The sequence below is a fragment of the Strigops habroptila genome, chromosome 1, assembly GCF_004027225.2.
Source record: "Strigops habroptila isolate Jane chromosome 1, bStrHab1.2.pri, whole genome shotgun sequence".
Taxonomy (NCBI): domain Eukaryota; kingdom Metazoa; phylum Chordata; class Aves; order Psittaciformes; family Psittacidae; genus Strigops; species Strigops habroptila.
The window spans coordinates 82838519-82854511 of NC_044277.2; the positions used below are offsets into that span (position 1 = coordinate 82838519).

General features: G+C 36.7%; 1 protein-coding gene across 1 annotated transcript in view; it reads right to left on the reverse strand.

Annotated features, from left to right (window-relative positions):
* The window catches only part of DROSHA (drosha ribonuclease III), a 69263-nt gene that overhangs the window by 48726 nt on the left and 4544 nt on the right, over positions 1-15993 (reverse strand). Inside the window, exons 4-12 of the mRNA XM_030480812.2 lie at positions 14926-15157; positions 13865-14006; positions 10955-11109; positions 7803-7883; positions 5981-6067; positions 5787-5873; positions 3942-4013; positions 2009-2090; positions 625-699 (exon numbers count right to left, since the gene is read on the reverse strand). Coding sequence (XP_030336672.1) covers positions 625-699; positions 2009-2090; positions 3942-4013; positions 5787-5873; positions 5981-6067; positions 7803-7883; positions 10955-11109; positions 13865-14006; positions 14926-15157 — 1013 coding nt within the window. The remainder of the gene's footprint in view (positions 1-624; positions 700-2008; positions 2091-3941; positions 4014-5786; positions 5874-5980; positions 6068-7802; positions 7884-10954; positions 11110-13864; positions 14007-14925; positions 15158-15993) is intronic.

Here is a 15993-nt window from a genome sequence, read left to right on the forward strand (position 1 = left end):
AAGCTGTTCACTCAAAATAAGCGTAATGCTCCACACTAAAGTTTGTCCTTGGCTGGCAGGCTAGGGTTGAATTGCACTGAATGGTGTTTTTATGTCTTTCACCATTTGCTGCAAGGTCTCAGTTTGCATTAAGAAACAAACAAACAGAACATGTGCTCAGGAACATCAATCATGCTGACCCCCAAAACTGCACATCAAGAATTTTTATATAATCACATGGTATCCTGAAGAGCTGAGGGGACATGAAAATCAGTGTCATGTGACTTTAGGCAATAGCACTCCTCAAACGTCACAGCTCCATTGCAAGGCAAGTCAAGGATGACTCAGCACTGCCTAAAATTACCATTTAGGTAATTTTAAGACAAAAGCTGAGACTTGGCCTGCCCGTCTGATCCTAGTTCTGAGTAAACTATCCACACTGCCCGCAAGCACTACAGACTTCAGGTGAAAGCACTAGATCTCTCACTGACTGAACCATTTGCAGTAAGTTGTTTGGGGGATTTTTTGGGGAGTAGGGAGGTAGGGTGTGCTTTGGGAGGGATTTGTGGTTTGGGTTGTTTTGGGGTTTTTTTTGTGTTTATTTTTAGATCTAATTACCATAAAGCTACATAATACAAACGTTACCTGGAAGAAATCTCACAAATCGTGGCATGAAGTGAAATCTGGGACAGGAAACAGAATCATTTTCAAGTAAAGGACCTTAAATATGAAAAAAAAAAAAAAGGAAAATTTATGAACAGCAAAATATTTGCAAAAGAAGAAAAAAAAAGAATGCAACCCTGCATAAACAGAATCAGAAAACGGTGATTACATTTGAAAGGGGCTACATTTCAATCAGAAAAATAACAAAATGCACAGTAGAGAGGAACAGAATAACAACTTCTAGTGAAAGCTTTTACATGCACGATTTCAAAGAAAGCTACAATAACTTAAAAATAAAAAGAATCTAACAAAAACACAGCAGTTTTAATTAAAACAGCGATAAAACACTTTTATATAATTTGCTTACTCTTTACAGACACAAGCAGTAGTTTATTAGTCCCTCCCTATTAGGGGGGTGTCTTTTGGTTACATTAACAAAATATAACATCATAGAAATTTCCTTGTTATTTCATGATTTTTTTTTTTTTTTTTGTTTCCTATTTCATCATACAAAGCTTTTCATGAAAAGAAAAACAAAACCAGTAAGTACCTGGTGTTAAAAAAGAAAGAACAATCGGAATCAGTGATACAAAAGACAATACTGATATTAGTATCAAACCAAAGAAGGCTACACAAGATGTATGTAACCTGTATGCTGCTTAGTTTAACTGCACTAAGTGCAGAGTACATCTCCATAGACAAAGTCAAGACACCAAAACACACCTACAGATTCTGAAATGAAATTCCTTTGATATTCTCTGTTTTCTTTTAGACCAAGGGAAGTATCATCCCTGAAATTCCTTTGTTGCAGTCTTCACAGAAACATGTATTTTCATCTTGTCAAGTCAAAACCATGCAGCTATAATGACACGTTATCCCTCTACAGCTGTCTGTATGACACTGCCTTGTATGTTGACTGTAGAGAAATAGTGTACAAGTAACTTGTTTGTTAGCTCATAAAACCAGAAAGAATAGTCTACCTGACACCTTGGCTTTCAAAAGACCATGCACAGGATACTATGCAATATTAACATACAATAATATTTACTGTTTGATTAAAAATATCAGGCTTGGATTAAGAAAGAAATTTAGTTTATATGCAAGAATACAGTGCTAAGTTTGCGTGTTTTAATTGCTCCAGCCCACACTAATGAACTCTAAAAGTTTTCATCTTCTTGGAGAAGAAAGGGGAAGTTTGTCCCTCTCTTATAAAACAGCATATGACTTTTTTCTTTTGAGGCCTCTCTCCACTTTTTTTACTTTTTACACCAAAGAACCTAATAAAGCAATCTTATTTACAACAGCTACAATTAATTGGGGTTTGGGTATGTTGGTTTGTTGGGTTTTTTTCCCCTAAATAAGTTACCGTTAAGATTCCAGTCATACAGCTCCAAAATATCTTTGAATAGATATGAAGAGAACAGCTCAAGACCTCTCACACAAAAATTCTGGGGAAAGAAATAAACCAGAATTATAATTATATAATACTATAATACATATAGTGCCACTCACATATGAAATGAAAAAAAGAATGAATGAAAATGAAATGAAAAAAAAAAAAAAGAGGGGGAGAAAAAAAAAGAAAAAAGAAAATTAAAACCCCTGGCATCTTCTTAGTTGCCAACACTAGACACTGGGCTTTGGAAACAATATTGAGATATCTGTAATCATCTACTGCAACATAACACAGTGGTCTCTTCAGAAAGCACTGTAATTAAGACTCTTTATTCAATGTCCAAATCAACATATTATAGGCAGGAGGGAGATTCTCATCAAGTGGCAAAGCAGCTCCTCCAAAGCAAGGAGCTTTCATTCAGCAATGAAGTAATTTAAAAAGCTTTCCTGAACAACAACAACAACAACAACAACAAAGTCAGGATATAAATTCTACATGTATTATACTGGCCACGTATAACCCAAAACACAATCTCCTTTGCAATCCATCACTAGTAAAGACAGTCTGCAAATAACACTGTAGCCAACTGCTGTAGCCATTTAACCAGAAGTCCAAAAAATGTCCTGTTTCCTATTTTGCTTGATGGCCATTTGTTGTTTTAGAACAAGATTTGGAGTCAACGCAGTAGATTCACTAACAAGCAATGAATTGCTTTGATCACATTAAAGTTGCTGAGGAATTTCAGGGCTTTTGCATATGTTTAGATGCTGTTGAGTCACAAAAGAGAGATAGCTAGAAAGAAAAATGCAAATATATGTGACTAAATTAAACACTGATCCTATCTTTGTAGTTAATATGCAGGGGTGTTTCTGTACCTACACATGCTGTTCCACTGCAACAATTTACTTCACAAGCTGGTTTCACCAGGGATTAATTTCTATTATTAACTGAATGGGCTTTTTTTGTATCCACAGGAAATTTGTTTTGGCAACAGCTTATATTAAGTACTGATAAGCAATCTTCAGACCTTCAAATTTATCATTAAGTTTCAGCTCTGCCATTGACTTATGTGGTCCTGGCAAACAAGTACCTCCATTTGCCTTTTTTTTGTCATCCGTAAGAGAAGGATAATCCCTAACTCAGCAGTAGCGATAAGAGTACCTGATATATATTGTATATAACTTAAAATGAAAAGAAGCTATGGACATAAGCACTTCTTACTATTTGATTTTAATATATAATAACATAGAGTAAGGGCCACAAAAATTATCAGAGCGGTGGAGCACCTCTCCTGTGACGAAAGGCTGAGTGAGTTGGGGTTGTTTGGCCTGAAGAAGAGCAGGCTCCAGGGAGACCTTACTGCTGCCTTTCAGTTCTTAAATGGGCCTATAAGAAAGACAGGGAGACACTTCTCAGCAGGGCCTGCTGCAATAGGATGAGGCGTGATGGTTTTAAACTAAAAGAGGGGAGATTCAGGCTGGACATGAGAAAAAAAATCTTTACAATGAGGGTGGTAAAATACTGACACAGGTTGCCCAGAGAGGTGGTGGATGCACTATCCCTAGAGACATTCAAGGCCAGGCTGGATGTGGTTCTGGGCAACCTTATCTAGTTGAAGATGTCCCTGCTCATTGCAGGGGGGTTGGACTAGATGACCTTTGAAGGTCCCTTCCTACCCAATCTACTCTATGATTCTATCATTCTATAATATTAATATAATACTATATTAATAATCTAGGTAGATGGAGTACCTGTGAGTGCAAGTTCCTATTCAGCTATTCATTCAGAACACAGCCTGTCTCTCTTAGAGATTTCACAAGACGGGATTCTAAAGAGTTTAATCCATAAAGCATATTAACAACTCATAACCCACCCTGACTTTTTGACTAACTATCCTTCTTACCTCAGGCATCATCTCCTCAATGAAATGAATTGTATAGTCAATGTTAAATCTGATTACTTTACATAGCGGAATCTGAAAGGAAAATAGAAATTCAGCATGAAAAACTATACTGCATAAAATGTATAGTTAATACAATATTGTATGCAAGGGTATTACTGTCTAGTGAAAAGGGCACTTAATAAAACAGCTGCTCTGGGGAATCATGCAAAGATGGGGGAACACAAGCACATGCAACAGAAGCAATGGTTCTAACCTCCACCTCTGTAATAACACAGGGCTGACAGGAGGGATGGTAAAGGAAGATTAAATAATGCCATCTACTGGAGATAAAATTTTCTTTAGAAGAAAAAGAGAAGCTTAGGAAACCTGTATCTTCTCTCCCTTGTATATTTGGAAGTGAATTTATTGTTGGTGACATATGTCAGATTGATACTGTGACCTGAAGGCAAGGTGTTTTTGGCACACTGCCAATTCTGTTAGCTATACTATCTTAAAAAAACAGTTTTAAGCCATAGCAGCACAACCTAAGAACATCAGGATAAATCTATAGCTTTATACTAATTTCATCCAATAAATGTTCTCAGAAGTTCACTCAACTAACTAGTAAGACAAACATCCAATTCCCTTTTTTCTCCTTAGGGAAAAGGTCCCTTCATTTGCAAAGCCCACATACTGCTGAAGGTGTGTATGTTTGTTCAAATGGTATGTTTTAAAGCAAAAAAGCTAAATTTCTAATAGACTACAGAAACGTCTCTCAAACAGCAGGTTTTATGCTGCCAAAAATCATCTCAGGACACCAAGAGATTCCAAAGGGCTTTATACACGTTAGTAACAGGAACTGACAATACAGCATTGCTTTCTATTTCCAACTCTGTAAAAATTATGCTGATCGCTTCCCCAATTTGGAATGAGAAGAAACATATGTACTTTACAGTAAGAGTAAGCTCAATGGCTTCACTAACTATTTGTGTCAGACAAGAAGAGTTTTCTTTGTTTTCTGTATATTAAAAATTTCCATACCTCTCTGCCTTCCTGTCATGCAGCAGACACACAGATTATAAAGTGTTCCCTCTGTCCTTTTAATGGGAGTAAGCCAAAACTGTTCCTTTTCACTCATTTGCACAGCAAAAATGTAAAGCCTTGAGACAAACCTGCCTTGAATCCCAAGGCTGAGTTAATGCTACTGGACAGGAGTGCTTCACACTGCCATGCCACAGGCTGAATTCCATTCTCTCCCTGACTTTCTGTCAACAAAAGACCCTTCCCCTGCTCTCCAAAAATAAACTGTTGTCATATACACTATGTAGGCAAACTTTCAGGGGAAAAAAAATATTTTCTTCTCAGTGCCTCTCAGTTCCAGTATTCTTACTTCCCAGTCCTGTACTAATAGCCATTCTTGTACCAGGTTTTGGTATGGGTAGTATAGACAGTAATAGAAATAAAACTAAAGGAAACAAACAAATACTACGGCATCTGAAAAAACACTTCTTGAAATATTAAGATAACAAAAAAATCTTCAAGTGTACAGAAATTGAGCATTTGCATATTTTTTATTCAGATATGGCTAACAGCTTATATTGGAAAAGAAGGGCAGTCAAGTACCAATCATGTCCTTTTCTTGTTATATTTTCTTTCAAAACAAAACTAATTGCCTCTAAATGCCTACAGATTTTAATATTTGTCAAGACAAAACCTGAGACTCATTAGCACAAATGTCTTTACCCTGTCCACAGTGCTGGCAAGAGGTTTGCAATACACGTCATCAGTTTAGAGAAGTTCTACTTCAGGGCACAAACAGCTTACCTTCCAAACAAATCCCACATATACAATAATGAACATACTTACGTTTGTTAGTGGGGCATGTGCAAACATTGAGAACCCTTCAAAGATATATTCATGGTCATCATACTCAATAACAGTAGGTCTGTCTGTCTTAAAAAAGCAAACAAAACCACCACAGAGTAAGCAAGAAGGAGTACTACTTCCATCACTGAAAACAAAATTAGAGTCCTAGTTAGAATTATTTATAAAGTACTTACTAAGAAGTTTGTGGGAGGCGACACAGTAATTCGATAGTGGTATAGTCTTCCAGCATTGTTGGTCATGGGGCGACATGGTTTAATGGGCTTAAAGAAAGAGATAAGTAGAATTATATGTAGAGTCAAGGCAAATTTAGATTAAAAGAGAGAATAAAGCATTTATAATAGCCATGAAATAGGCATTAAGAAAAATCAAATAAAATATAAAATCTGGGAAGATTAAAAATATAAAAAATAAAATTTGTGAAGAAGTGAGGCCTTATCTGTGTTTTCACTTTCATACATATTTTTAAAGCTATTCAAAAGGAAAACAAAAGTGAAAAACTGCTGTATTTTTTTCATTTTCCATTTGACTCTCAATCTTTCTTACACACAGCAGCTAGTTGCTTACATACCAGACTAATTTCCTCTTTTATATAAATCTGTTTCAAGAAACTGATTTTAAAAGCTTACAAAAAGGAACTTGGACCTCATATAAGATCTCAAAGTATGTCATCAAGACAGACAAGTATCGGCTCATCTGCCTGGGGCAAATCTGGGGCCTGAAGAGAACAGATTAGCCTACCACCACAGAGACAGCTCTGGTAACCCTGCTCTGCCTGCCTGAGAGGTCCAAAGGCAGCCAGCCCCCTGTTCAATCTGATACAACACCAACCGCCCGGAAGTCATGTTTTCCTCCAGCTTGTTCTGAAGCATCCAGTTTAAAGACCTAAAAATCCTCAGCAGTCAGACAAGAAAGAGTTTCTCATATGCCTTACATCCAATTTGCTGCAGTTCAGACACTGACACCAGCCTGTTTGGAATACATCTGTCTTCGTGAGGAAAAAAAAAAGAAATCACTGCAGCAAATGGGGTACTACTCTAAACAGTATTACAAAAGGTGGCCTGGTTGTGATGGCAAGACAGTGACACTGCTACGCAGCAATGCACACTTCGCACATCCAGCAAGTAGGGTAATTACTCTGGCTGTTCAGCTGCAAATTAAGCTTCTCACTGCTGCAAAAAGACAGTTACAACCCAGCTAGTTTAAAGCTAAGCAGTTTTATCTACAGGACACTCTAAAAACTAGTACATCCTGGGGTTTCAGAAAATCTCAGAAAATTTCCCAACTGGCCATGCTTCAGGGAGCACCTGCCTTCATGCAGCAAGTTTCATACATCAATTTTCTCCTCCTAATTTTCCCTCTTTCTTCTTCACAAAAAAAACACTACAGACAATGTGGGGTGGAACTGATCCTGAACTGAAGTGATTTATAATAAGCTTCAAATTAAAGCCAATTTTCTGAACTAGAATAATTCACAGAAGCATTCATAAATCCTTAACTGCAGAGAAATAAAAGAATGTTTCAGTAAGTATATGTGAGAAGGCATACTGAAAAATAAAATTATTCAAGAAAAATTACAAGGGTAAATTATAAACCCTACATATTAATGTTCTCCAATTCTGAACAAGAACAAACTTTTTTTTAGAATAAAAATGCTTGAGGTCATCCAAGCACCGTTTTTATTTCCAGAAATGGTACTGATCATAAAGCATACACTGTACAAATGAATATTTCTAAGGAAAATATTCCAACACCATTTTTCAAAACCCTAGAACTAAACAAATGCAGGCAAAAGTTTTCCATAGTTTTCAGGTGGATTTCATTACCAGTACTGCATTTTAAATATGAGCTTATATAACTAAGTGATTTAAAGTCACACAGGATTTTTTACTCAGCCTGTAAATCACGTAAAAAAAAATAACCTGTCTTAAATCAACCCAAGTATGAGTTTACAGCAGCAAGTTTGTATTCATAATTGCTATTCTCAGAATTACTTACCTCTTCACCAGGATAAATGCCATGTCTTATTCCTGTTCGCCGGGCTTTAGCACTGCACTTGCACAAAGGACCATCATTCATCTGTCAAAACCAAAACAGGATTTTGTTTTATTGAAAAATGGGTTTGGAAAAGTATGTTGGTTTTAATGCCTGGAGTGCTGATGCTTCTAAAAGCCTGTCATGCTTAGATTAAGTGGATGTTCTTAAGCCAATAAAATTTAAAACAGTATAGCCTAGTGTAAGAAAACTGCACAACAGCACTCAACTTCACTGCTCTTTCAGAAGCACAAGATGGAAAAACACTCTCAGCAGAATTGTACCACTCTACTATCATATACATCTTTTTCATTTCTTACACATACAGATAGCACACTGTCTGCCTAAAACAAAATTCAGGCCCTAAACAGGCATGTGCAAATATTTAACTGCTGAAATCTTCATGTTCAAACAGTTTCGCTAAGTTCACTGAAATCCCATCCCTGACTAACCCCTCTGCCATGTGGCAGGGCTATCGCCTGAAGTATGCAAAGCAGACCATTTGAAGATTTTTACTTGGTACTTTAAAGAGCTAATGCGAACACTTCAAATCCACCCTGTGAACAGATCAGTAAAAAAAGAGGAAGGGAGTGGGGGGGAAATATCCACTTCAGTATTCTGTATGGGTGCATCAAGTAGCTATATCGAAAAGGGCCACTGCACACGGTATAAAGCTAGTGTCTTTCTTTTCACTTTCATGACCAAGTTCAATGCAGACTATCAAGTTCAATGCAGACTACCAATTACTGCAATACTCTACAGCTTTCTGCTTTTAACATCATGCTCATTGCAGAAACCCAACAAAACCAGAACCAAACCAGAGAAACAAATTAAGTTCCCAACCCCAGGCTTTAACGGAGTTTTTTGAAGTCTGAATCCAAGAACTGAAACATCATTTTAGACTCGGAAAAAAAACCCACCACCTTGCAATGCAATAGAAAAAGCAGGAGAACTTTCCATGCTACTACAAGCTCTCTGAAAATATAAACAGCGCCAGCAGTGGGGCTAAATAGCACGATCACACAATAGATATAATGGGAAGATACCTCAGAAAGCAAGAACCACCAAACTGCTGTTAATGTAGTCATTAGACAGTTGGGAGAGGGACACAACTTTTTACTTTTTATGTTAATTCTCTGAATATTCATCTTGATTTAATTTCTTCAGACTGGCACAAAGCATATGCGCAAAGGAACACAAGAAATAGGGCACTTCTCAACTTTTTTTGGAACTTAGTCATGCAATCTTAACAACAGAGTGACATGACAGCTTTTTGTTCATGCTTTTTTTTCTCCCCCCCCACAATCTGAGACCCTGGAGGAAAGTACAGGCTCAATGAAAGTGAATCATGGTCATAGGTAAAAGCATGCTTCCTCACTGGCTTATGCAGCCATAAAACAGAAGAGAGTTAAAAAATGGAGTCAATGTCAAATTGCTCTTCATTCCCCCCAAAATAATGGCTTAATGAGGCTAATAAAATAATAATCACTTATTTTTTAAAATCTCACCCTTAATTCTTAGAACAGTTTAGCAGTAACACTGCTTCTGTTTACATCAAATGCGCAAATCAAAACAGAGATGTGAAGTACCTGTAAAAGCCCAAGACATGAGACGCAAGTCAGATACCTGTCTATCTTGACCCTAATGACACTGCTCACGGAAAAGAACCACAGAAGAGCAATTCTGAAGTGATGATAAAATAATGTTGAAAGATCACAATTTTACATAAGCAATGACTTCTAACTTTCTCTGACCAACAGGGCAACACAAACAAGCACATAACACTTGCAAGAAAAGGGCCACTGCAGTGGCATCGACTTTATTTTCTGGCAACTGCTAGCACTGTTGGAGATTATTCAAAGTAACAAGCACACTGCTCAGATTAAAGGGTTGGGAAGATCCATCCTAAAAAGCTGGTTCGATGTCAAATGGTGTACTTGTATGTGCTAGTGTGCACAGCAATCATTCCTATTTTACGTAGTGATAGTTAGAAAGCATTTTGGCATACCAGATAAATATCTAGGATAACTTCAAATGTTTTCAAATAAAATCTACTCAGAAGTAGTAGAGCACTGACAAGCTCACGATGATCAGATTTCATCCCCATCAGGAAAGACGAAGAGTCAATGTCAAGAAAGTTTTGGGGAAAGAAAGTTTTTCAGTAGGAAACTCATAAGCCATGCATTCCTGAAACTATTCATGCTACAGTTATTCCACTTCTTTTTATTTAGCTAATATTCTGGCCTAGAGCATTACTTTGAAGTGTGCCCAAGAGCTGCACATTTTTTTTCAGTTAAATATCTAAACTGTTCACTAATGTTGCTTTCCATACAAACAGCTAGCAATGCTCAGTCAAATTATTTTTTTTTTTTTAACTAGAAGGATAAATATGAGTCTGTAATAGAATATTCAACAGACCTTTGAATTACCACTGAGGCAATAAGCATCACAGTATCTTTTCGCATTATGATTTGTTGTATGCTAAACTCCTGCATCACACAAAGTGCCTGAAAAATAAATTTACTGAGGCGCCATGTGACAATGAGATAGAATAGACTGTAAAATATTCAAGAAAGATGAAGATGGCAAATTTGCAAACAAAAACTAGTCTTCTGTGCAACGTATGCATTCAAAACAGTACTTCATGAGCTTAGCAATTACATTTAATGAGAACTATAATCTCCATGCAATTACAAAAGAACCATTAGACAAGAAATTAGAAGCATTAACTGCATATTTAAAACATTATTTATCATTATGAGCTGAGAACTTTTCGGTGGAAAATTTGTAAAGGAGGTAAACCTGTTGTGTTTGCTCCATCCCAGAATTTATTTCAGGGCCATGAGAACAGCATTAGTACACTGTTAGCAATTCAGGTTTTATTAACACTGTCAGACACGATTCCAGCAGAATAATCCCCAGGATTCATGAGCTGGAACCACAGTCTTGAAATCAAAAAGTAAAGTGCTTTGAAGAAGATCAGAGAGAGAAGGGAAAAGGGGGGTAAAAACTGCATACCGAAATAGATATCACTCAGCATGTTTGACAATGCAGAATTTTTGGTCTTCAGGGGAAAATAACTTACAAGCACACAGTACTTTTTCCTCTCACCATACCTGTCCTGGATCATTGTACCACAGTTCTTCATGAAGACGATCAGGGTGTGCTTTTTTACGCTTAATTTCTCCAATGACATCAAAAACATCTGAATCTGAACTGCTAGAACAGCTGCTGTCTTCTTCAGAGTCACAGTCCGACTCACTGGAGCTCTCTAATTCACACAGGAAAAATAAAGTCAGCTGAAAAACACTAGCACTCTCTTTTCCAAAAGTAATGCATTCTTTGACATGACATAGCTAACCATGGCATACTGAAAGTTACTAACAAAAAAGAGAGAGAGCAACTGTATTTTTAATTAAAAATGGCAGCAAATGCTATGGATATTAAACACTTCTAACAACTGCACCACCTGTTTGCACACATGAGAGAAGAATACACATAGTGTCGCTAGCATGAGTGAACAGAACCTCTTGTTGAAAAGTCGATCGTTTGCTATGAGCAAAGTGCTTATATCTAGTTTCATTTTACCTAAAAATGCTCCTGTCTGTCGCAAGATATTGTCTTGTTTTGAAACAGCACATATGTATAGAATTATTATACATGTACTGTTAGACTCATTTTTCAAAATCAATTATTTCTCATAAATCCATTATCGCATATTAGAAACCAGAGACATGGAAAAAAAAAAAAAAAATTCAGTCATAAGTTTTTTGGAAGCCCTATTCTGTGAGTTTTCCTCCTTACTTTTTTTTTTTTTTTAAAGACATTTTTCTTTGTTTTAACTGAAGGAACAGAAGGTGGTCTTAGACTGGTTAAAATGTCTCCTTTGTGGTGTTGTCAAAGTAATAAGTGTCTGGACTTAAAATACGAAACAAAAGAACACCTAGAGCCTGATCTCACATCTCTCTAACCTCCTGTGCTACATACAAGTGACTCTCTCTCTTATGCATGTAATGTCACTCATTTCCACAGATCCCCTCAGCTCCAATTTAAATGCCTTCATAGCCATGATATATACCATGATACAACTAAGGTTTATTATTCCTGAAAGGGGGCAACATTTCTTCCATTGTTAAGTTTTGACTTAAGAGAAAACAGTGCTTTTCTTCTCTTAAGTTTTGACTTAAGAGAAAAAATTGACAGTGCTTTGAAATACCGTGAAACTATGGTTAAAAATATGTGTATTTATTGAATACAAGACTCTCCTTAGACAAAAGAGAAGGAGAGAGACAATGAGAGAACATTACTAGTAAAAAGTTTCTTTCTAAAAAAAAACAAACAAACAAACAAAAAAAACCAAACAAAAAAAAAAAACAAACCCCAAAAAACAATCAAGATGTATTTCTACACAGTCCATAATTCAGCCTAAGGTGTTATTAAAATACGCACTTGGCACTATGATTTACATAGGTCATATATGCTCGGCTGAAATCAAGTTTTGTCTAGATGCGCTACAAATGTTCACAAACGCTTGAGTTTTAGAAGTTCTCTGACAACCATTAATCAGTTACGTAAGCCTAATTTTAGGTGCAAAAGAAGCGTGGGACCTGTGAGAGTCAGCTGGAGTTCTAAAAGACCAGCGCAGAACTGTCAGATTTCATGCATTGAAATCAGCCTTTCATGATCTAAAAGTGCTCTCAAAGTGCATTACTATCTCACTAAAACACACAATTACGGCTAACAAAGGCAGAACAGAGACAGCATTTACTTAAATACAAAATAAAACAAGCTATTAGACACTATCAGCTATTAGAAGCATAGCTGTAGGAGAACCTGGCACAGACACCAAGTCAGCCCAGGGGACTAATGTAGATGCAGAGCCTTTGAGTCCTCCATAAAGAGTGGAAAAAAAAACCCAGAGAAGTTGCTCTTGGCTCTACCATATTTTAGCCTGGAGCAACAAAGGAGCTCTTTCTGCAGAGATCTGAGGAAGTAAAGCTTTACACAGGTATGTTAACTGTAGCAATTTTGTCCTTGCCTCATCCACATGAAAATATATCTCTTCAAAAACCCTGTAGTTAACTTTGGTAGTAATTCTTGTGAATTCACATTTTATTTAATGTGTTTGGTTTTTCTTTTATTATATCTTTTTATATTGCCAGCATGTAGCTGACCAAGTCATTATATACCTGTATTTTAACTTCAGTATTTTTATTATATGATTTTTAAGAGTAACTAAGCTGAGATGTGAGTCTGAAGCAGCTCAGCAGGTAAAAATGAAGCATAAGTTAAAAAGCAATCCCAACAGAGTATCTAAATTAATGTAATATGCCTAAGAATTTCTTGAACTAATGTAACTGAAATGAAACACTGAAAGTATAAAAAGAACAGCTAACACTTCTCACAAAACAATCAGAAAAATAGCCTTGTAACTTCTGAGTAGACAAATTCTTATCAAAAAGTATGCTCTGCTAATTCAACCAGTATTTACCCCTGAATTGATATGGCTAGTAGACTTACTTCACTGCAAGAAGATCCATATGGGCAGTGCTGCTTGTTACTGCACAGACTTCATCATTCATTTTAGGTTGTGCAGCTCTGCTTACTATCATCTTGTGTGGAAGTATCAGGTTTCAAAACATAAGTTTATCACCACTACTCTTGCTTCCTTTTTAGAAATGTAAGTCCAGGAGCTCCTAAAAGCCTCTTGTGTGCCATGCTTTGGCTTATCTGATCATGCTCAGCATACCTTCATGTCATGGAAGAGACTTTAGCCCAAGAGACTTTAGCCCAAAACACAAAAACCCAATGCTGTATAGTCTCCATTCTCCCTTAGGCTTTCCGGGTAAAGAAGCTAGTTGTTCTGCAGTCAAAAGCAATAGCAAAACTCCCATGGATGTGCAATACAAAGGAAGGATTTAAGAAACACAGATTAACCTACCAACATTATTAATTACACACAACTGCCAAAACCAGGTTAACTATGGATTATTCCATTTCAGATCTTCATTATCATTTCTGCCTACCTAAATCTTCATCCAGCTTCGTCTTCGGTGGCTCCCACGGTGGCCTGGCTGCTTTGGCCTTCGCCTGTCGCTTTCCTAACTCATCATCAAACTTTTCATACAGATCTCGGAGCTTGCTTGTTCCTACCACAGTAGAGTCCCCCTGTTAATTAAAAACCAGAACGACAACAAAAAAAAGACAGAGTTAAAATAGCATATGAACACCACATGTACCAGCTTTTCACAACGAAAAGCAAGAGGGGAAAAAAAACAGATCCGTATAGTTCAATGAAACATGGAAATACTAGCTAGGCTCTAGCATATCATCACATTGAGTAATTTCTCTGCTAATTCACCCGGTGAACAATTTGCTGATGCATTATCATCAAACCTTTGACCTAACGATGCAGAACTGTGGCTTAGCATATTTAGTACAGCTCAGCATTGATTTTTAACGGGTTTAGAAGAAACGGGAAACCTGTAAAAGCATTTGTAATTAAAAAGAATTTTATCAGATACATGAAACACAAAACCCAGCTCATTTTGTTGCCTGGTTTGAATCACCATGAATTCACTCTCCATGTCATTCTCAAAAAAAACCCCAAAACCACTAAACAAAACCAAAACCCACCACAAACACAAAAAACAAACAAACAAACAAAAAACCCAAAAGAAAAAACCCAGCTCTATCACTACTCCACGTAGTTATTGTAAAGTACAAAGAATCCTGACTTCCTGCTTCTGTACAAAATTTCTCCAAGGTTGTGGGGATATATGTGGTGCTTGAGGTATCCTTACTCAAGTACAGGTATAATGGAAAAAAAACACCCTTGCCTCCTGGAGACAAAAAGTACCCCTTATCCATGTACCGCTAACCTGAATGTAAACAGACAGAAGAAACTAAAGAAAATAGAGAATACTAAGAAATAATGCCTTTAACAGGGTAAAGGGAATGAGATGGCATGGAGGAGAGAAGGATTAAATGACACAAGACATGATCCTGCTGAAGGGTTCCCATTAATCAAGTAACAAATAATAAAAGGACTGTGTACAGTAATTTTAGAGTTCTTTCACAAACATACCACTTGATCCATAGGGTCATTGGAGTAATAGCTTTCAGAATGGGTACAGCGAACCCAGACTGGCTTAAGTAATTCCTCATCTTCCTCTTCATTTTTTTCAGATGTATTCTCCTCTGATTCTTTGTCTTTGATAGCAGCATAATTTTTCTCCTTGCTGGAGCCCTGGTTCTCAGACCACCTTTCTCTGTCTTCCTCCCATCGGGGTCTCTTTCTCTCTCTGCTTGGAGACCGGCTTAATGTGAGAAACAAAACAAAAGCAACTCTTATTATTTCAACAGCGGCAATTTTATAATGAAAAACAAATAGTTTGCTTCAGATCAGTACATACTCTATCATATAAATTACAGCAAAACCCAATTGCCTCTTCCTCCTTTTAACTTGCATGTAAAGAGTACAGTACTTTGTAGTTCTGACTTACTATTAAAAAAATGACTTGAAATTGAAAGTTTTGTATTTTAAACCTTATTCAAGAATTAAAATGTAAAAAATATACACTATTTTAGATTAAAATTCCTACTTGCATTCTAGGTGACTTTCAATTTTGTTCCAAATTTGGAAACTTGTCACAAAAAAATGAGTCACATCACTCACAACTAAAAGTTACAATACAAAGAAGTTCTCATATATAGCTCACAAACTATCTGCATGATAAAAGAGGGTTTTATTAGAAGGATTATACAGAAGCCACACTGCTTGTGTTACTCTAGCTCTGGCACTCCTTTGAAACACTCAACCTGTGATATTCCTTATGTACTGCAAGAGTAATGTTTTCAAAAGCTGAATGTAGGAAAACTACTAAAACTACTTTTATTTTTTTGACTTCCTCTGTCTACAGAGCCAATAATGTTGCACTGTTTTCAACTACCCAGGATTCAGAAGGAAATGAGCATCAATACAAGAAAAGATCCTAAAAGATGAGCTAAACATACAACAACTTCAAACAATCTTGGCACTTTACAGACTGGAAGCAGATGTAAGAGGAGGTCTTTAGCACACAGCAGTGAAGCCCATTCTCCAGAGATTAATCCTGTTTTTAACTTGACACTTGCATGTATAAGAACACTGCAC